Raw genomic sequence first — 24,058 nt, 5'->3', positions numbered from 1 at the left:
TTTATGTTACAATATTAGTTATTAATAGATAGTTTATGTGACAGAATACTTTTTAGAAAGTAGCATGTTCCAGTTTAGAATTACAGACCGTAAATCTTAGTTGTACTTTTATCTTGCTAAATTGAAATTGATATAAACGTTACTTTTTAGTTTCAAAACTGCGGTTCAATTTACAAGTTTTCTAGAGTTTTCGTAATAATAGTCCACGAAGCGGATTTCCGTGGGAATTCTCAAACGTTGTTAGAAGTTGCAGCATTTATTTACAAATGTTTTCCAGATACTTTACGCGTGATGTTGTCCGCATTAACGCGTAAAAATATTTATTATTTAGGTGTGATGTTTGATTTTTTACTTTATTCGCCCTCTTAAGTGTCTGTAAAAATTTTAAGGCTCGAGAAATAGTTACTATCTGACAGCGATTAGTATTCGACCCTTTCGTTTCCTATACTTTGAAAGTGGATTAATCAATATTTCAAATAGTTATAACTTCTAAACTATTTGACTGAGAGCAAAGAAGTATGAGAATTTTTTCAACGTAAACCGCCTCTAATTATTAAACATTCAAAAAAATTTCATACAAGGAATCATCTTTGATTATCTGTTTTATTCATATAAGTCCCAAATATTATGATCGGGCTGGAGACAATATAAAATTTTTATTAGACACACAGAATTTACGGTACATAAAAATACGGACACGCAGAGAATGTGTCTATAAAGTGGAAGATTAATTTGAAGATATCGCAATATGTTGCTCGGAAGTACTCAGTATGTTTTTTTACAAAAAAAAAAACAAGCTTTTGCCTGCGGCTTCACATTCTTTCATCCTCTATTTTATGCCCTTATGGGTGGAATTTATCAAAATCCTATCTATGTCAGTCAGTCTTTGAGTTTTATATATATAGATATAGATTTAGATTCAGAAAAAATCGAATCTGATTTGTTGAATGTGTAAACTGAATTGTTAAATGTGTTTGAAGAGTGTTGGGAGGGGTTCTGTTTAAAAGTGGCTCGTGTGAGTTTCTTAAGGCGATTCTTCAAGAGCTTAAATAGTAAATACATAGAACTAGCACAACATCTTATTTACGTAAGGGTAGAGTTTAAATACTTACCCATTTATTATTATTTGACGACCTCTGTGGCTCACTTGGCGGACGTGTTGGTAGCTCAAGCCGGGGGTCGCGGGTTCGTATCCCGCCGACGGAACAAAAAGTTTTCAAAAGTTCCTGGATCATGGGTATGTATTAAATATGTGTATCATATAATAAAAATCTTAAATATATGTACTTAATATAAAAGTATTAAATATATTTCCGTTGTCTGGTACCCGCAACACAAGTCCTTCAGGTACTTAGCACGGAGCCAGACTGACGTGGTGTGAAGCGACCATAGATATTATTATTATTATCAACTAGTTAGTTGGCCGTGTCGTATTTTTTTATTTTATTTATTACGGTTTTTTACAGACCACAGAATAATAACTAAAAAAATATCAATTACAACACACGGCATTTAGACTGAAGTCTAATAATATTTATGAGCATAGCAAAAACTGTGTTAAAGATCATTAATAGATATTTAAAATTAAAATCCTAAGGTCCTTGGCTAATGGCTATATCAATCACCTTTAAATGCTTGAACAATATCTTTATCATGGTATAATATTTTATTATACATTAGTATGTGCTAAGATCTTTAGTATATAACAAATCTCTTCATATAACTCCTTCTTGGTATCTGAAAGGTATTTTTAAAAGCCTTAAAAGCGTACGTGGAATCTTAAAAAATCATTTATATGAAGATATTATCATTTAGCAGGGATTGAAATAATATTATAAATGTAAATTTTGAACATGAATTATAAAACGTTGAAAAGTTTCAGTCGTCTAACGTCTCATCTCAACTTCCTTCCTCCAACACTAAGACTATGTTTTTGTGTAGCTTGTGTATACAACACAACAACCTACACAAAAAGATACACATTGAATTAGCGGGTGTTAGGCTGGCTGTAAATGTTGCAGTGTAAATTGACCCTTACGTAAATATTTGTCATTTAAATATTCTTTATCAAGTTATTTTTAAATATAGAAACGGGAAAATGATAATAAGTAAAAAGAAGCAAACTTTTAATCAGAAGAATATATTTAGGTTACGAATATAGTTATTAGGTTTAGGTAGGTTGGTACCAGGTTACTTCTTGACACATGGTATTTCGTTCAATTATGCAAATAGAATATTAAACTAAACGAAATTATGCAAAAATAATTCAGGAGGTATATTATATATTCTGAAAATGACGCCTTAGTCCTAGTGGTACAATTTTTGGTTTCATTTCTACATTGCGACAAAATTTTATGTCAGGTAGAGTCCTTTTTGTTAAGTTTGAAAAGGATAATTTTGCTCGTACATATCCTTATCTGAAATTTCATTTTGTCTGCTGTCTGCTGAGTTCAGGGTCATATTATGTTTGTTATTTTGTGTCATCTATATCTATATCTATATAATAGTGTTACGGTACACGGTGTACGGACATGTAGTGCCATCTAGCGGCAAACCAGCCGTACCGTCTTACCGTCCGTAAATTCAATTCAAAAGGTAGAAGTGTAACCTTTGTGTCAACTTACTAACGGAAGTGTGTTAAACCCATAAATTTAATATACCTAGCCGAATAGAGCAACAATCTCAAGCTGTCAAACGAAACCAAAATTGGTTTTCATCTGTGTGAAAAATATGTGTACTTATACACTTATTATGTATAGTATAAAGGTATTAAATATATTTCCGTTGTCTGGTACCTGTAACACAAGTCCTTCAGGTACTTACTACGGGGCCAGGCTGACGTGGTGTAAAGCGTCCATAGATATTATATTATATATTATTATATTATTATTTGATGACGTAAATGACATTCTTGCAATTGAAACAGCTCTAGGTTCAAAAAAATACACTCTGGAGCAGTCTCCAGAGTGTATTTCTTGATAGATTGATGATAGAGCCAGTGCTCTATCATTTTAATAGTACTTATATTGCAGTTAACTAAAATGTTAATCATAACCCTCATCGCCACCAGAGTTGGTGTCACAATAATCAATATCATATTATTTTCTAATAAAATGAATGATAATGGCAGGCGATTGCTTTAGACAGTCTTCCGAGAGCATCGTAGGCCTTTTTTAATTATGACGGTGCTTTAATCGTCGACTTTTATCTACATCGTAATACAGTTTAATGTAATCACGATCAAAACTATATTAAAAACTTCTCAAGTTACAATACAATATTCACACAACACACTATAACAGCACATCTTATAGTAGCTAGCAATCGCATTCCTAATTAAATACCTACTGAATTGGGTCCCTTTAGGACCTGCAGGACAACTTCCACGAATATTATTTGACTGTCTGACAGCTGCTTGCAGGCGTGAAACTGTAACAAGTGCTGTCGTGACAGATTTAGCACTTCTTAGGAGTCTTTGCGAAAGAAGAAAATATCTAAATACGTTCTTATCGGTCACGATTACTTTATTTTGTAGCAAGTATTGTCCAATGCCCATACATCCTTGTTTGTGAGAAAACCCGCATGTGGATTACAACAATCGAAACAGAATATGATTATATATCCTGAAAACTGAAGAAGACGGATTCCTACAATAACCGTTAAGTATAAAATAAAAATATGAGCAATGTACATAATATTTTAACGAACGTTAGGAAGGACTTTCCCACTTGAAGTCTTCCAAAACGACCGCTGGTCGTTCTTACGTCTATGACGAATTAAGACATCCAAAAAAGCTAGCCATGGACAGTCAGACATTCTTATTTTTTTAATGAAGAAAGTCTGACTATTCCTGACTCTTGGGTCTTGTGTAAACCTCTGCGATGACTGATCTGATGCTGGTCTGAGACTGGAGGCTGGAGGTGAGTGGACTGAGGTGATCACCGCAATATGATGGTCGTCCGAATCAGATTCTACAAAATGTCCAAAACAAAACCCAGCCAATATGCCTTTATGCCCCAAAGGTGCACCGAAGACGCCCTCTATAGGTTAATGAACCACATCAGAAAAAAGAGAGAGAAGGAGAAAATTTCTGTTGTGGTATCGCTGGACACAGAGGGGGCCTTCGACAATGCTTGGTGGCCAGCTGTAAAGGTTCGGTTAGCTGAAGTTAGGTGTCTGGGGAACCTGAGGCAGGTGATCACTGGCTACCTGAGTTGAAGGAGTTTGAAAGTGAGATGTGCAGGAGTGGAAGTGTGCAGTAGGCAGCAATGTATTTACCCGATTAATCATGCAATAGTCGTTTATCGTCAAATCGTTTTGACATATTGCCCAGTTTTTGGTGTAAAATACAATTTTAAGTATTGTTACGGAATAAACACATAATTTTTTATATCTTTGTAAATATCCACAGAAAAATTCAAAAAAAAAATCACATGATGTATTTTGACTTCTAGATGCCAAAAATCACATAACAGCAAAAACCCCACAATAGCACATTGTCTGATTATTCGGTGGGGGCATCGACTTACACAAGCATGATTGAACATGAATTCTATGAGATTAAATTGTCAACGTGCGGCACGTGCCGACTGGACGTCAAAAAAAGAGTGCTGCTGTCATGTATCACACGTCTCTTTTACCACGCAGTGTTAGGCTATGTTCACACGTGCGCGTTTTCTGCGCGCGCGGATTCAGTGCGCGTCGCGTGTTTTCCCAAAAGTTAAAGCAGTTTGAGGTTCTATGCTAATTACATAAAGCTTATTTTCAAATATTCTTCAATCAACAAAAACCGCGTACGCGCAGCGAACGTGCAGCGACCGTGCAGCGACCGCGCAGCGACCGCGCAGCGTACGCTCAGCCACCGCACAGCCTACGCGCAGTGACAGAGCAGTCTACGATCACCGCTCGCGCGGCTAGTGTGTCTGTCATTACTCATTCCCTTTGAGACCGCGCGACGGATGCCCGTTGCCTTTGTGCGATGTCGTCAGAGTTATTAATTTCATTAATAAAAGAAAGGGATGTCTTGTGCGACAAGACTCTCGAAATATACAAAGACAAACGTAAAACTTTGCAAGCGTGGCATGAAATATGTACTATATTAATAGAAGGTTTTGAGACAATGCCAGATGCAGAAAAAAATAAACAAGGTAAATTTCTTTTGATTTGATGTTCAATCATGCTTGTGTAAGTGTATACGTACACATATTTTTACACACAGATGTAAACCTATTTCGGTTTCGTTTGACAGCTCGAGATTGTTGCTCTATTCCGCTAGGTATAGTAACTTTATGGTTAACTTTAACTTATTATATATATATATATATATATATATATATATATATATATATATATATATATATATATATATATATATATATATATCCGTATTCCTAGCTAGGAATCATTTTTAGAAAATGTCATTTTATTCGTGTCTTATCGAATATAGCTAGTATTTATATAACAACACAAGGATATTATACAGTTTGCAGTTTATGTTTGTCAGAATTATCGAAATAATATGAGATTATTAATTACTCTTAAATTATGTATTAAATCATAAATTTTACCTATCCATCAAAGTGGGGTTGGTCTGTAAAACTTTGACGATTTGTACCCGTCAAGGTATAGCCCCCAACTACGAAAATAGATCAGCGAAATTGAAGCGATTTATTTAATATTTCATTGTTGTAGCAAAATAGTGCTATTATTGTTCTAAGGCTCGATTTATGTGCCATCGATCGACCGAGCGGCCCGGCCCGGATTTTTTTCCATCTAGCCCCCTTTTGCAACGCGCGATAAGCATCTTCTTTCCAGTAATAATTGCTAATAATCTCAACTTATAGCTGAACCGAAACCGGTGTGGGAGCTATTATAATAGCTCCCACACCGGTTTCGGTGACGGTCGCCGGTTTCATTAAAACCAGGCCAGCTACGCAGGAGTAATTTTATAGTGCCCAAGTGTGTGCGCAGTACACAAGAGCACTCTCTTTTCCTTTACTCTCATAACCCAGTGGGGCGGAAGACCGACGCGACCGGCGAGAGATCAGGCGCAGGACCGACTTTTTACATGCCCATCCGACGCATGGATCATCCTATTTGTCAGAGAATCAGGTGATCCAGCCTGCATTGTCCTAACCGAACTTGGAAATAACAAGGGAATTGAACCCACGACCTCCGAGTCAAGAGCCGCGCTCAATACCACTAGACCACGGAGGCGTTACAGATTTAATACAGTCCGTATTAAGCAAATCTGTAAATATTAAATCTATCTATGGTCAAGAGCGTGGCTTACTCGGAGGTCGTGGGTTCGATTGACGCATAAAAATGCTGTTTGAAACGTTTGTTTAGGATAACGAAGATTGATCACCTCATTGTCTAACAAAGTGTGTCGGATTATCGTGTAAAAAGTCAGTCCTTCGCAAGTCGAGTCGGTCATCCGTACCACTGGGTTATGAGTTATGACTTATGACTACTTATGAGTAAATGTAAAGAGAGAGCTCGTGTACTGCGTATTTGGGCACTAGAAAAGTACGCCTGCGTGTTGACCTGCTCACAGTGAAACCGGCCACAGCTGTTACTGAAACCGGTGTGCGAGGCATTAAGGTGACGTCTTGATAATTTGGCTGTAGCGATATCAATTTTTCTCAGCAATGACTAAAGCGAAGAAATTAAAGTTCATTGTCAGTATTCATCATGTCTTTGTATTTGAATTACCTATAGGATAACACGATTGGTAAACTTTTATAACACAGAATAATCAATCAAAAATACCTCTGTAAAAAAGGGATTCTAATTTTGCCAACAGAGGAGAGTCATTTAAGCCTCCGAAATTATACATAGATTGGTTTAAGCATACACTTTAATTTGCCCATAGATTTTATGAAATATATTGATTGTTTTTAAATTACGCGACAAAAACCATTTTGTCGCTTACGCCCTTTCCATTTCTTGCTGTTTCATTTTCTAAAACACGGTTTTTACTTTAACGCGGCGTCACCTCATTTCCTACAAGTAGGTACTCGTCGAGTCCTAAACTTTGCATCGCACAAGAACGCGTCAAAGTGTAATCAATAGGAAAGTGAACTCTCGAACTTGATGTATTTAACTGAGCACACATGAACGATCAAGTCCTAAGCCACATAGCGGGTCGTGAATTGTGATCCTCAGAGGTCGCCAAAAATAAAATACGAATTAATAAAACGTAAACTAATAACACTAACTTAGTCCTAAATAAATTGTTAAAACCCAAGTGTGGACCCCGGACTGGCCAGCGGGATCGACAGATCCTCGCCCTTCCGTAGCAATTCACATATTGCAACATTAGGAAAGACACGGTCCTGGCGGTTCCACTGGCTGGCATCTGGTAGATTCGACACAGAACGATATTATCTCTTTAAAACCCAAGAAACTCCACCCAGCTTGAGTGACCCCTTTCAACCAAGCTAATGTCACAAGTCACGACATCTAAAGGCAAAGCGTGGAGCAGCATAATATCTAAGGAAATCGAAAAATTACTACAATTACAATTAATAATATTGTATCAAAATTTTCCTTGGTGCGAAAAATTTATTTATTTTTTTTATTTAATAATTTATGTACACAAAAAATGTTTACAGTGAAAGTCTTAAAATTAGAAATACATTTCAGTACAAAGGTACTACTTATTCCGATTGGAATCTCTTCCAGTAGACCTGTTACAGGAAATTTAGAAAACAGGTAACAAAAATCAGTGCACACAACAATTGAGTCTATATAAAAATAACAATTATTATAAATACCTACGCAAAATAACAGAAAACTATATAATTTGTTATCATATAACAAATTAAATAAAAATAAAATATAAATATATAAATGTAATACTAATCTATAATTATAATTACGTACCTACTTACATATTAAGTACTTATATATAAATAAAATATTATAGAAACAAATATTTTAAAATTTACAAATACACAAATATGTAAATATACATATACATATAAATTATAATATATATTATTATATATATTACTTATATAAAATTTTAGGGGTTTGATTGAGGTGACATTGTTAGGTGAAGCTTAAATAGTGCTCATGCAGTCTTCTCTTAAAAAGTGCAAGAGTTTTACTTTCACGTATTTGACTTGGCAAGGAATTCCAAAGTTTAGCAGCATAAATAGTGAAGGAGTATGCAAAGAAGTCAGTACGATGAGGAGGGATATCTAAAAGGGTGCGTCTAAAGGATCGACAGGACGGATTTTGTAAGTTAGGAAAGGAGAAGCGCTCTTTCAGATAGGAAGGGGACGTAGGACTATAATAATCTATACTTATAATATAAAGATAGCAAAAAAAGGATATGGTTCGCCCATATCCTTTTTTTGCTATCTTTATATTAGCCCATAGACGGCCCCAACTGCATAAATAAAGAAAAAAACTGAGCTCACAAAACAGTAACAAGCACACTTCTTCTACACAATTCATCCACACTAAGCGATTTACTTCGCACTTAACTTAGGGCGATTTGATATGGGATCTTCATCGTTGCATTGACGCAACGCCTACATTATTATGACAATGCCGCAATGCCGGCCACACGAGCACTGATGAATCGCATCATGATGAAGTAATTCTCCCGTTTTGTCTTAGGAGTGTTGTAGTGTTATTCGTCGGCGTCTTTACAACGTTGTGTCGACGCAGCTCATCGTGTAAATGTTACAGAGCCCCTAGCCAACAAGTTTTCTTTATGGCTGCCTTATAGAATCGCCGAACATACATTTTGATTTGTAATTATATAAACAAGCGATAAAGAGGACTGTTAGCTAAGGGTTTAGTTTTTTACTTTTTAGTAAAACGTAAAACGACGGAGCAACAGCGCTGCTTTAACGCAACGCTTTGGCAACGCGTCGTGTGGATTCACCCTTAGTAAAAAGTTCTTACACAAAAATGTATACATAAATCACGCCTGATTTATGTATATTTTGTTAAACTTGAATACGTACGCAGGTACTTATATTTTCTCTTGTATTTTCTAGGTAATATCAAAATAGGTTGTGTGAATAATATCTTTTGAAACAATTTAAAGGTTTTACCTACTTTTATGTGACATAAATCAAAATAGATGAGGTCTGAAAACCGATCGTAAATCACTACATAATTATTCGTTGTTTAATTAAACTTATTTGTTAACCCCCGACCAAAAAGAGGGGTGTTATAAGTTTGACGTATCTGTCTGTCTGTGGCATCGTAGCATCCAAACGGGTGGACCGATTTTGATGTTGTTTTTTTTGTTTGAAAGCTATACTTCATCATCATCAGCCTGCTTGTCAGCAACAAGCAGGCTGATGATAAGTCAAGGTTTATCTGGTCCGTGATAGGCCGCGATTAGCAACTTGCAGTCGCTTAATGGGTTTTATATTTTGCTCTGGTTCGTGACACTTAAGAATATAATATGCACATGAATGGAAATTCCTGGTGCTGCAGCATCACCTGGTAATCAATAGGATACCCAACTCCTCACCAACTTAGTGTAGAGGTTTCGTGTGTGGGTTTATTTTAATTGCGACAACCTAAGACGTACACCGTGACAACAATTATGGACTAAAACATTACTTATTTAGGAATCATTTAAACTTAAAGTCAGTAAATATTATTTCATTACTTTTTAAACTTTTGGGGATTTTTTTTAATTTTTAAATTTAATTTTATTATTACAAAAATTTTTTTGTTAAAAAAATTGTTAATGCTTACTTTATAGATAATATACATATTAGAAGTTTAACAATTATTACAAAACACAAACATATTTTCTTCTATAGTAATTATTTAAGTTGTCAATTATTATTCGCTTATGCTGTTGTTTGATAAATAATTGTTGTTTGTGTTCCTGCTGACAAGGGGTAAACATTTGAAAGAAATAAAATTCATTACTAAAAAAACATTTATTATAATAATTTGAAGTAGTAAAAATCGAGTACATTTATTGAATTCACAAGATAACAATAGAATTTCTTTCCTCGACCACGAGTTGATAAAGGATTTGTTAGAACGTGAGACCTATTTTCATCATTACTCGAATGTCACTTCGATCGAATATTGTACACAGTACGTTCGCACGCACCTCGACTTCGAACAATATACGCGAGTTGGGCTTGAATGTCAATATGTTTCACAATTCTTAGTAACACAATTAGTACGGCGCGGCCGTAGAATTGTCAAACGTATTTTCGAGATCTCTTCCGAGTCGGTCTTATCGTTAGTTCTGTTTACTCTGGTATTATGTTGTCTCACGAGACCGGGGACAACATCCGATCGAAGTTACTTTCGAGGCACGAGAATTGGGCCCCAGATTGGAAATCGATTTTTATACCATACAGAAATATTGATGCCGAGCTGTAAAATTATAAAACATTACACACACCATATCTTACATTAAACTACGAATAATAAAAACTAAGGAAACGTAACTCCCATACTGCAATCGTTTTGAATTTGGTTCCATTTAACACACTAAAATAATATGGCAATAGCTACGAAACACTACATTCAAATTGACGAAATAAAGCCGTTGACAATAATTATAACTGTCACTTGTATAATTACACAAAGTTCTTACATGTATTCTGGCCTCTTTTGGCATATTATATAGTATGCATGTATGCGGCCCCCGTATCACGTATCTACTATCTTGCGAGAGCAATGGGATAGCAATTATTGCGCGATAATTGCTCCAAAATCGCAATTTCGTATCACGTATCAGCCAAAACAATACGATTGCAATCGATCGCCATACATGACACCATTGTTTGTGACATTGATGACACCCAGCAATCACTCGCGCGATTATTGCTAGTGGATTGTTGATCGCTATTTTTACGTGATAGACCTGCCGGTCACATTTTGTAAAATCGGAACAAATTCATTGACACAGTTACTCTTCTTTAGTTTTTATTATTCGTGGTTTATTAAATACAGATTCAGTAAGGGCATTACAATTTTTTCACTAATAATTCGATCCGTAAGTAATAAGTATATTCTGAATATTCAATATTATAAATTCGTTGGATTATACTAACATTTAATATTATTGGTAGGTATTTACATTTCATTAATATAAGAAACGATAAGCTCCATTTACGATAATTATAAGTTTATGTACATAGGTATAAAACTTTAATTACCGTACATATTAGTTTTATTTCCAACACAATGTAAACAAGAAGCTTAATGAATTAATGGTTCATTTCATTTATTAATTGATACTATGTGATATTTAAATTGCTAGCATTATAGTTGACCATTATGTACATTTGGATTTAAAAAAACAAAAAAAAAGTATAAAGCACCATACATATTGGGATAGGTTAGGTATCTAAGATATTATGTACAATAATGAGTATCTTAAATTGATAATAGTTATTATTATTTTTAATTCAATTGTGACTTATTTTGGTTAACTTAATGTTTACTGGTATGCGAATGTAAAAAGTAGATTACAGTTTTTTATAACATAATTATTAATAGGTAGAATGATTTTAAAATACATTTAATGTAAAAATACATAAATGCGTAAAAAGAAACCATCATTATAGTATACATATTGCTATTATATAACACGCCTTGAAGGAAGGAAAGTGGTCTGAAATCTTGCAGATTGTCATGACTACATAACAGATGGTTTACTTACTATAATATCATGTTAATATTATGCTGAGAGCAATATTATTGCAAATTGTGATCATAAAATTATAGGGAGTGGCAGAGGACGCGACGTGACGTTGAAAGTTCCATTATTATTTTATTAAATAATATCTATCATGGACGCTTTACACCACGTCAGTCTGGCCCCGTGCTAAGTACCCGAAGGATTTGTGTTACGGGTACCAGACAACGGAAATATATTTAATACTTTTATACTATACAATATACATATTACATATATTTACAATTTTTGTTATATCATACACATATTTAAACACACGTCTATGACCCAGGAACATTGAAAACTTTTTGTTCCGTCGGCGGGATTCGACCCCGCGACCCCCGTCTTGAGCTGCTGCCACACACTTATAACCATTGAGCCACAGAGGTCGTCTTTTGCGCTCCAACTCTTAAAACTAATTTTTTCCTGTCAATATTCTCCTGTGCTTATTTTCATAAAACTAAAAATGACAAGTGACGACATGGAGAATAAAGGAAAATGTTTCCCAAGACAAAAATCGGTCACGTGCACGTCGTAGAGTACGCAACGAAAAAAGTTACGTGCGTTGTTTTAGGAGGTGAACTCTCTGAGGTTATTACTGCTTTTGTCTACCAGATAGGTGACAGACAGACGGATAGACTAAAGGTAGCCTTATGATCGATGCTGCAGGCAAGGCGCAAGCTATAGCACGCTGCTCGATCGCGCGTCAAAATTTTAGGATCAATTCAGACCACAACGCCTCGTGTAGATGCATTTCTTTTGTACTGATTTGACAGACTTCAACTGCGTGAGACGTCATTCAAGTCTGTCAATTCAATACAAAGGGATATGAAGATTTTGGCCGACCTACTTTCGCTAAATGTGTTCTTTCGCGTTCACGAATAGTTTTTTCAAAAATGGATAGCTAACATCAATACAAACAAAAAATAATCTTGGACAAAACCGCGTAAGGTGTCACATTTCGAAGATTTGAGCTGTCAAAGTTGCAATATCTTAAATTGGTTTATTTAAAAAACATATTTAGCGGAGAGTAGGTCGGCCAGGCTCCATACAAAAATCTTCATACCGTACCCCTTTAAAAGCGTCTCATATAAATTCATACCAAGCAGTGCCTTTTTCGGGTCCCAGATTGGAAGACTACGACTATGTTTTAAAAAACGGACAGACAACCAAGTTTTAGTTAATGGACTTCGTTTTTACCACCAGAAACGCTGACAAAGACATAAAACTCATTCGGTTACCATATACTTGACAATCACTTTTTCTTGTACTCCTATTTCGAAGCAGCCGTGCGTAGTACGCACGTTCTTAATAATGTAACGCGAAAAGCCCCGAAGTCAGAAATACTATTACATCTTTCGTAATATAGTATGCGCGAGACATGTTATATCCAACGGGATTTGAAGTAACCCAAGAAAATTAGGTGTAAACTGTAAAATATTATTTTCTTCATTTGGCTTACAACATAATTAAAATAGTATGAGCAAAACTCGACGAAAAAATTTCAGTTTTTGTTTGACAGATAATTATTTAAACCTAATTTACAAACACGATATAAGTTTATAATATTAAAAATTTAAATCAAACAGATCTTAAGTGAAAATAAAAACCGAAACTCGCATTTAACATAGTCGCTAGTACTGAGCATTGCATCTTTAACTGGAAAGGAGTATTTTATTATTGATTTTGAATGTCAACTGTGTACATTAAAATATTAAACATTCATTATTATAGTAACCTAAAACTAAACACCTATGTATTGCGATTTTAATTTCACGGTAGAAAACATCCAATCATACATATTGTTACGAAAACGCCAGAGTTATTTGGCATTGGAATAAACATGAAAATATGTTTCATTGCTAAAATCTGGGCTGAATTACATAAGATTTTGGAGCCATAAAATTAAAGGACAAGTTTCCTCAGCGTTCTAGTTTTATTGCCATATTACATAAAATATTAAAAAAGAATAAAAAATAGACACAAAAGAACATACCAGTATGCACTAGTAAAACTCATTTTTTTACATTTACCACACCAAATAATTTACAATGATTTTGTGTAACAACAATTTCGATAACAACATCTACTTATACACTTTGTAGTGCTAATACCTAGATTGCGGTAAAATATCCATCATAATTCAGACCATATGCGTTACACAATTCAGAATTCCTATTTTCAGCTGAATAACGAGTAAATTCTCTAACGCTGCCTTTTAGGGTCCATCAATCAAAGACTAACACCGTTGCTTTTAATATCTACGAATAATAAAAACTAAGGAAACGTAACTCCCATACTTCAATCGTTTTGAATTTGGTTCTCAAGGTTCTTTTCGCACTTTAAAATAATATGGCAATAGCACAATGACATAGCTACCAGTAGTTCGACTGCAAAGAAACGGACAGGTTTCAATATCTGTCAAATTCGTCGGGTTTCACTAGGATTATGAACGGAATGTGCCTCGCGCTGGCTGATAAATAATTTATTTTGAAATATTTGAAATAGAGATTTCAAATTTGGATTCTGACAATTTTAATCGCATGTGCCAAAACACAAACAACAATACGACCAAAGAGGAACACGTCCATCGAATATGTCATATTTTTAAATTCGTAGGTAACAAGTTAACAACCTTTGCGACGATTTTCGTCATAATGCGTCAAATTTAAAAATTTCAACATCAGTTCTAAGTCGGCATACTCTATCATTCTGTCTACTCTGCCAATAGCTACGAAACACTACATTCAAATTGACGAAATAAAGCCGTTGACAATAATAACTGTCACTTCTATAAGAAAATGATTGCATGACGTATTCGGGTCTCTTTTTGCCTATAGTATGCATGACGTATTCGGGTCTCTTTTTGCTTATAGTATGCATGACGTATTCGGGTCTCTTTTTGCTTATACTATGCATGACGTATTCGGGTCTCTTTTTGCTTATAGTATGCATGACGTATTCGGGTCTCTTTTTGCTTATAGTATGCATGACGTATTCGGGTATCTTTTTGCTTATAGTATGCATGACGTATTCGGGTCTCTTTTTGCTTATACTATGCATGACGTATTCGGGTCTCTTTTTGCTTATAGTATGCATGACGTATTCGGGTCTCTTTTTGCTTATACTATGCATGACGTATTTGGGTCTCTTTTTGCTTATAGTATGCATGACGTATTCGGGTCTCTTTTTGCTTATAGTATGCACGACGTATTCGGGTCTCTTTTTGCTTATAGTATGCATGACGTATTCGGGTCTCTTTTTGCTTATAGTATGCATGACGTATTCGGGTCTCTTTTTGCTTATAGTATGCATGACGTATTCGAGTTACATTTTGTAGAATCGGAACAACTTTTTTTTTGACACAGTTACTCTTCCTTAGTTTTTATTATTCGTATTTTAATATAATAACCGGAACAGCTTATGGCTTCACTTTTAAGTTTATAGCTTTTGAAACTAGCTCCGCACTCAGAGACATTTAATGACTCAGACTCAGATATTAGTTAAGTTTTTGTAAAATATTTCTGATCTGAGCGCAGCCGTTATAAGTTTTATATAGGTAGTCTAACTAAAACTTAAAAATCGATCAAGTCTGCCATTGATTCCACATTGCGACGTGATGCATCGATGCATTTATAAATACGCCATTAAAAACTGAGCTTTATTTAACAGAAGAAGATAATCATCGAATTGACATACTTGACCATAGTGGTGTTGGGCTACCTGGACCACATTTAGCGCGCGTTCAGACGTGCGCGTTTTCTGCGTGTTTTTTGCTCGCGCAATTTTCATCACATGTGAAATTGCTATGAATGATGAATCCGCGCGAGCAGAAAACGCGCACGTCTGAACGCGCGCTTAAGCGGTTCATTTAAATATCTCAGTGTCTCACTTCATTGCAATGTGAATTGACCCTTCATGCCAGTCCACACGGCGCGTTGCATCAGCGTTGCGTCGACGATGCGCTGCTGTTTGTCGCATAGCCGGCTACACGGGCGCTACGTCATCGCAGCGAAGCATAATATTACGAAGCAGTCTGCTTCGTCTCGGGGGCTGCAGCTGTCCGTCATGTGTGTCACGTCAACACCTTGGTTATTTGTATGTAAAACCACGCGCCGTGTGGACTGGCTCTTACTATTAGAGTCAGCTTAATATATAAGCAAATCGTTTTGCAAAAGTCACTTAGTTGGTAATAATATTATGTCCAGACAGTCACATTATGAACATGCCTTGGTCAGTATTCACTTTATCGTTCACTACAGCTTTGGCACCGTCATGACTGTGTTCTTATAGACCTTTACCACTGAGCAAAATTATGCTAAACACTCACATTTCACATTTAGTTTAGATTGTTTACCAGCTCACAAACCTTATCACAAAATTCACGCATCATTGGATCAGTTTGATCAATAACTACAGCTTGTTGCACAAGATTCACTGGATTAGACCAGTTTGGTCCGTAACTGCGTCTTATTACAATCTTTATCAATAATTTATAGGCTACCTACTCACTAAACTCACTCACTGACTGGATCAGTTCGACCACTATTCATAAAGAGGTTGTGTTGGGCCGTTGACCTTGGACTGCGCAGTCCTCGGCCACGTGATGCGATAGAGGAATTGGCTCCCCTCCTCTCCGGTTTCTATAAGCTGTAGACAAGGGTTCAAAAATGTCAAAAAATTACAACAGGACAAGCCGGTAACTAAAAAATGTTTAGCTATCACGGTTCTTCAGATACTGCCTGGTGACAGACGGAGATAAAGACAGTAAAGTCTTTGTAACGCTGGCTTCTCACGGCGCGTAATATCACGAACCGCTCAAGCCGCACCGAGCCGCGCCTTTGAAGTTATCGACTTCAGTCGAATCGGACGCGCCTGCTCCATCCAGCCCGCGCCACCTCGAGCCACTACCGTCATACGGCTCGTGGCTCGAGCTGGCGCGGCGCGGCTCGTGATATTACACGCCGTGAGAAGCCCGCATAACAGGGAACCGTTTTTACCCTTTGGGCGCAGAACCATAAAAAATAAACTATTTCAATATAAACGACAAGTTTGGATTCCCGATTTTCATAATATTAAAAGGTTTTGCCTATTAGGGCAGCTACGCATGAGTTAAAATCGTATCACATAAAATGTATGAACAACCTTTTTTTGCTGTCAGAACCCAGAGGATTGGATAACTGACATGAATAGCGAGAGATTAGGGTTAATTCAGACCGCATCGCGACGTGCACATGCATTTCTAAAGAATGGATTTGACAGATTTGCTAGACGTCTCACGCAATTGAAATCTGTCAATTCAGTACAAATTAAGAAATGCATCTGCGCGTCACGTTGCGGTCTGATTTAACCCTAATATCTAGCTATTCGTGACAGTTATCCATCCCAGATAGGGCAGGGTCACCTTAGCCACATCTAATTGGTTCAACCGATGAATATATCATCTTTCGTAAGCCTGAAATGTAAATGCAAATATATCCAATCGTACGTCATGAAAATGTTTTTGTCGAGAGCGGCAAAGCTTTGAACCCTGAATTAAACAAAACTAAAAAATTGTAGATACTCTCAGTAGAGAAGCAGATACCGCTTGTTTTAAAAGTAAGTAAAGTTGTCTCATTTTATAAATAAGACATTATTTATTTTTAAGCCTAGCTAAGAGATCTCGATTAATTGAAATAACAAAATCACTCAACGTAGTAACAACCACTTTAAATCTTTAAATACTTATCTTAGCGACAAAGTACCTGTTACGGTCAATTACGTAAATACTAAATACCTATCTCAATTTCTAAAACCTTTGAAATGGTTACTCGAATTCGTCTCAAAAGCTTTTATCAGAAAAGTTAGAATTAAATCTAGAAAGAGTTTAAAAGGATAATTTTATAATATCTACTGGGCAGGGAAAAAGAAAATTTTAAATTACACTAGGAAGAAAAAAATAAAAAGTTGATAGCAACCTGCTAGTTAAAATTATATTGTCTGTACTAGCTAGCTTACTATTATGTATTACGTTTATATAAAACGATAAAATATTATGTTTGCGTGATGTTTACCTATAATTTATTGCTTACTTCGTACTTTTATACATAAAGTAAACAAACAATATCAACATAGACTTATTGTAAATAACAAAAAAAAAAAAACAATGTAAGTAAATATTAAAATAACAAAAATGTTATTCCCGCTCTACATTCGTCTAATAATAATTGAGAACATGAGTGGAATTGCCGTTTTTCGCATAAATGTAGGCTTAACTTCGGCCGCGTATTTTCAGCCTAGTGTGTTTAGACACTTAATAAAATCTTTACGTTTGAACACATTAATTGGTTTTATTAGCCAAACTCCCACATGCTACTTAGATGACATTGATTTAAGAGTCAGAGTGAAACAACTGCCTCTCAATAGAAAATGTACAACATAACGGCGTAATTCTGTAGTGTGGGCGCATAAAATACAATATAAGTTATTAATAAAAGAGGACAAAGGAAGGCTAAAAATATTATCTGTTATGAGAACTTTATAAAGGTCGAATATGTGATATATTCGACCTTCAATATCAGCCGTCAACACCTGACATTTGATACCTGAGAAAGACATGCGGAAGGGTATTTACCGGACCGACGGAAAAATACCAGAATATTATGAATAAATACTACGGAAGAGTTAGAGACAGTCCACACAGCACGTTGCGTCAGCGTTGCGTGGACGCAGCGCTGCCGTTGCGTTGTTTTACATACAATTAATAACCGAGGTGTTCACACGGCGCGCTGCGCCTTCGCAACGCACACAATATGATGGACAGCAGCCCCCGAGACGAAGCGGGAGGGGGTGTTGACATTAAGACTGCTTCGTAATAACGCTGCGACGGCTATACGTCAAAATGTTTGCGTTGCGACGACGCAACGCAACGTACCGTGCCGTGTGGACTGGCTCTTACTCAGTCAAAAGTCGGTCATACAATTTTTGCTGTCCTATTAATTATGTCAGTACTTGAAACCATATTTGAGCGGTCAAATATAAAAGATTATTTTTTGATGCTAGAATAAATCTAATCTTTCTCACACCAGTAAATAATCCACTAGATATCTTACCAGTTTTCCGTCCCAATGGGTTATGAGAATAAATTATGCAGTGATTTATCCTCTCGCAGGAAAACTACGGACTTACTAAACTTACTAACTTACGAAGGTGGAGAAAGAAAGAAACCTCTTGTGTGCTGTACTATAAATGTTCTACGTAGGAGTGATATTATAGTGTCTAAAATAACTTGTGCATAGCTAGCCTTAGCCTTAGCCTGATTGCGCAATTAGACTCAGATTCAGAAACTTCATCAATATTCCTGAAACTTCATCAATGTTCCAGAAAACGCCCGCTGGGCTATTAACTGACCAATAGCCGCTCGGCAAAGTTTCCTTGTCCGAGTTGAAGTCGTGAATCATATAGCTGGTTTCAATTTGACGTTCTACCGTCACCGACACATAATATAACATAATTATGTTATATAATAATGATTATTACTAGATGGCCCATAACTTCGTATCTCTTAACTCAAAAATTTTCTCACCGTAAACATACCTTTACAGGTCCTTAGCCAAGACTTTTTCTTTATCGCTTCTTTATAGAATCGCCGGTCAAAATGGAATTCTCATAATCGTTTGTTAATATGACGTTTACGTCCGACTCGTCTAATGTAAATTCCATACATTTTGATAGGCGATTCTATAAAGAAACGATAAAGAAAGGACGTCTCGGCTACAGGCTCTGGCCATTAGTTAGCCAAGACTTTTTTGTTTTCGCTTCGTTGTAGAATCACCCATCAAAATGTATGGAATTGACATAAGCGTTCGTTAATATGACGTTGACGTACTACTCGTCTTATGTCAATTCCATACATTTTGATCGGCAATTCTATAAAGAAGCGATAAAGAAAAGATTTTGGCTCACCCCCGGTCTTCCATGAACATTTCAAGACTAAAATTTAGCAGCAGCCGTTCTTGAGATTTACAGAGACTAACAAAATGAAAAATTTATCTTAGATAGATAGATGGATGGATGGATGGATGGATGGATGGATGGATGGATGGATGGATGGATGGATGGATAGATGGATGGATGGATGGATAGATAGATATAATTATTACCTGAGTAACTGGCCTCGCGACGACGGGCGCGGGCAGGGCGGGGTGTATACCGCTTCCCAAAGCAGTGCTTTGGGAACCGCTGCTAAACATAATCCTCCCCCTCCAGCCCTTCCATTTCTGTAGACAAAAGTCCATGATTTACTAATCGTTGAATAGAAAAAATCTTTTGGGCCGTACTAAACTTAAAAAAAAACGAAAGGAAAAGTGTATACTTAATAAGGACTAAAAATATATATTGGTCGCCAATTATTTTATTATAAGTATGTACATAGTTTTCTTACATTACCTCTATATTTATACGCGACGATATACACACCCTAAAGTTTCATCACTTAGTTTTATTACATTCTGTTTATACGCAAGCGAAGCCGCAGCCAATGCAGGATTAATAATCCTCATCTGAACGTTGTTTGAGCTTGAGAAAGCCAACAAATCTTTTAATTTTAACGAGTAACCGAGGTCTTGCGGCGGTCGCATTTACTTGAGATAACAAAGACTGGCAGTTAATTATTTAAATAGCGTCTTATCTATTCAATTTATCCTCTGCGCACCAGCGGTGTATAGTAAAATAATTAGTTTTCACGTTAAACACATTAGCCGGCCCCTAGACGATCAATAACTGTATTGGGCAATATCACGCTTCAATTTCATTTAATTATTAGATTGAAGGCGCGCGATGTTCAATATCAACCCTAGACTGTCAATAATGTTACGCAATACGTGATATTGCGCAATAAAATTGCTCGTATAGGGGCCCGCTTACTTTACCCGTTGTTCACCTTGTACTCCATAGAAATTTGTAACGTTTGAAAACTTTTTGCATTGTCAAAAATATCATATTATGTCCTTCTTGACGTCAAAATATAATATTTTTGTCCAAAAAGAATAAAGTTATTAAAGTATCCTACGGGTACACTTTTTCAGGGTAAAAAAACCTACTTAAATAAGCATTCCATAATAAACACACACTCAAACTTTTAACTTTACATAATATTATATCCCTTTACACATTTATATCTATATTAATATTTTTGTAATTAAACCTACCAGTGCGCCCAGTCTGGCTGCCCTTGATGATGCAGGCGGTGACTTCCTGGCTCGATGGTGGTGGAGTCAGCTGTTTACCACATTCCGCATGCTCAGGGAAGCAGCATCTGCAACAAAATTTCCTAAGTCCACACAAACTGTTGCTTGAAGAGTTGAACTTTGAAGCAAATCCTAATAAGAGGGCAATTTTAACCCCAAAAATAAAAAATCGTCCTTCTCTCTGCACACTCACGCCCGTGTTTCATATGCCAGGTGAAAAAGGACGACGCTGATTCATCACCAAATTAGTTTTTTCTCGATAAATATACAACATTTTAAAAAATAGCTAGGTCAGTTTCTCAATGATAAAATTTTATACAATGTGTTAAAATATTACTTAGTTTAATGCACGGTTATGGCAATACAGTGTAAACTCTATATAACGTCACTCAAGGGACCGTGCCTTTTATGACGTTATAGATAGTTGTCGTTAAATGGGGAGAAGTAAAATCAAAGAATTTCCGTTAATATACAGTGATTTTTTTCGCTAACCATATTTACTGTTTGGAAGTTTATGAGCAACTGAGATTATTATGATAACGTTTAGATACTTTTTATGTTCAAACACAGTCTACACGTGCAAGTAATCCCAATTTGTAAGCAAAAGAACGCATTTCTTAGAGATTTCGGTATGCATGATGCCGAAAGTTAAGTTCATTGCGGGCTAGGATAGTAAAGCGACAAAAAAACGTACACAGTTGCGCAGTTTTTACTAATATTAGTAACTTAAAAGGTATTTTTTATTACTTAATCGTTGTGATTTTGTCGTTATTGAGAGTGGGAGTGATGCTATATAGAGTGTATCATTGTATGGTAGACAAGCTAAACCAACCAAAGTCAAAATATGATTTCGACGCTTCAGAAAGTTTGTCGCTAAATGGAGTGACATTACATGTAATTCACACTGTATATGAAAAATTTGTGAAAATTAGATGCATATTTGTGATTTTTTTCTATCGAGAAAATTTTAAGATATCGTGTTTTCGCTATGTCGGATCCTAGGAAATATAATGTAGTATCTATGTTAGAAAATGAAACAATTCGGGGCTTATTTTCAAGAATAAAAATGAATTATATAATCGACAATTTAGGGTTAGTCGCCCCCTTAAACTCAGGCTAAACTCACACTAGTATATAATCGAAGCGCATTTTTTTCGCTTACAGCATACACATTACTCATCTCTATTGTTCTTCTAAGTACTATCAGAGAAGTTGATTCCCAGGCAGATGGGGAACCTACTCAGTTTGGTCGCGTTACGAGAAACTCAGCCGGCAGATCACAATTATCATTGGATTGACATGATCCGACCAAATTACGTTGGTCTGTCAACTGACGAGCAATCAATTTCCTTGATGGTACAATTTTCTCCTATAAAAAATGGAAACGTGCATTGAAGCGCTTGCTTCGACCAAGTGTGAGTTAAGCCATAATCTAAGTACCTATTCGCTACATTTTTTTTTCTTTAAAGCTTGTGTCAAAACCGACAATGCTAGCCTTCGACATGCCTACATTGACACAAGCTTTACTTTAGGACTTGAGTTGAGTTTTTCTTAGTTTTGGACTCATGACCCAAAATGGGCGCCAAAAAAATATAAACCAGCATATATTGTTTCTCTGTTATATTTCTTACAACGTAAACAATAAAACAGAGATGCAAATAAAAAGCCGCTAACACAAAATTGTGGGCCGATATTTCAGTGTAAACATAAACCATTTTTTGTGATGCTTTTTAATGAGAGTTATTAGAAATTGAAAATTTTTCGAACATGGCGTGACAGTTAAGCTAATATAATCTTCAAGGTAAAAGAACAAAAAATATAATGAAAATGTTAATTCATCATTTACCAAAGCTTATCTATTTTCTTCTGTTTTGGATTGGTGAATGTTTTGAATTCTTGCTTTCTTTGACGTTAGCCATTAGCCAATAGAAAACGCTATTAAATAGATAAACTTATGTAAGGAAACTACAGAAACCGGGTTTAGCGATTTAAAAGCAAAACATATTATGTGGTAATCAGGTAGGGTTACCCTTTGAGTGTGCTCTTGACATTCGATGGTCCAACCCATATCTTATACGCGACCCAATTAGCCCAAGTAATCAGCCGAAGAATACCTTAAGGCCCCAATATATAAGGATGTAATCAAATTTGGTAGGACTAGAACCTTACTCCCGAAACTAATGCGGTATTAATTACTAATTTAATTGATGTCGACTTTGATGTAGCTTCGGTCGTGATCCGTATACTCTGAGAAAACTCTTATCAAAATCGATATACTAATTAACCTATCGTATGCTCGGGCGATATAGTCTCGCCAGTTAAGAGCGCATATGACCCTAACTTGACTACATACTTTAACCTAGATCTCAAAATCTGTAAGGTCTAGAAAACTGATTTTTTGACACAAGTAACTTCAGTTCATAAAGATTAAATGCTCAAGACGAAAACACGATTAGTAAAAAAATGCTCGATAGTTTCTTTTTTACAAAAAACCTTGTTTTAGACATATTTTTGCTTGGATCTTCGAAGTTTGCTGTCTTTTCTTTAATATTTTTTAATATCTAAACAGGTATTGATAAAACCTAAATTTGCTCAAAACACTTTTTTCATAATCATTATAGTTCGTCTTTTATTCAAGTAAAACTAACTCGGCGATAATTCCGCGCCGTCCTTTTTCACCTGGCATATGAAAGACGGGCGTGAGTGTGAAGAGAGAAGGACGATGTTTGATTTTTAGAGTCAGGTGAGCTCTTAAGCGCGACCCTCGTAGCATACTAACACTTTGCTACGAAGGTCGTGCTTAAACTGGCCAGACTACAGTGTAAGTGTCGGGAGTACCAGAAACAACTGAGATCGAGTTGATTCGATTCTGGAATATGTCACAAGCTATAGCGGTTTTTGATATACAACCTGGAGGTAGACAGATATCGAAGTCAGCCTAGAGACAGACAGACTGACAGACATCGAAGTCTCAGCAATAGGTTCCCGTTTTTACACTTAAGTACGGAAGCCTAAAAATACGTATTGTCGAACGTTCTGTATTCGGCAGTATGCCGTGCTCCTCTTTTTTGAAAGGCGGCTAAAAATCAAATACAATAATATAATTGTAATGTCAACAACACCTAAAACAACAAAATTATTTCCTAGA

At 35.9% G+C, this 24,058-nt stretch overlaps 2 protein-coding genes and 1 long non-coding RNA gene across 3 annotated transcripts in view; 2 read left to right on the top strand and 1 right to left on the bottom strand.

The window, feature by feature from the left end:
- Window positions 1-24,058, top strand: part of LOC121728734 (sucrose-6-phosphate hydrolase-like) — a 67,057-nt gene that overhangs the window by 30,509 nt on the left and 12,490 nt on the right. The gene's annotated exons all lie outside the window — the stretch shown is intronic.
- Window positions 359-22,273, top strand: LOC121728738. Its single transcript, XR_006035861.1, has 3 exons — window positions 359-369; window positions 5,276-5,280; window positions 22,109-22,273. It is a non-coding gene; the product is annotated as an uncharacterized LOC121728738 (long non-coding RNA).
- The window catches only part of LOC121728735 (cholecystokinin receptor type A-like), a 79,953-nt gene continuing 75,766 nt past the window's right edge, over window positions 19,872-24,058 (bottom strand). Inside the window, exons 10-11 of the mRNA XM_042116975.1 lie at window positions 20,872-20,978; window positions 19,872-19,941 (exon numbers count right to left, since the gene is read on the bottom strand). Of these exons, the coding sequence (XP_041972909.1) occupies window positions 19,907-19,941; window positions 20,872-20,978 (142 nt within the window). The 3' untranslated portion in view covers window positions 19,872-19,906. The remainder of the gene's footprint in view (window positions 19,942-20,871; window positions 20,979-24,058) is intronic.

This window comes from Aricia agestis, chromosome 7, assembly GCF_905147365.1.
Source record: "Aricia agestis chromosome 7, ilAriAges1.1, whole genome shotgun sequence".
Classification (NCBI taxonomy): domain Eukaryota; kingdom Metazoa; phylum Arthropoda; class Insecta; order Lepidoptera; family Lycaenidae; genus Aricia; species Aricia agestis.
The sequence above is the reverse complement of the archived record's forward strand: the minus strand, read 5'-3'. Positions and strand labels throughout refer to the sequence as shown.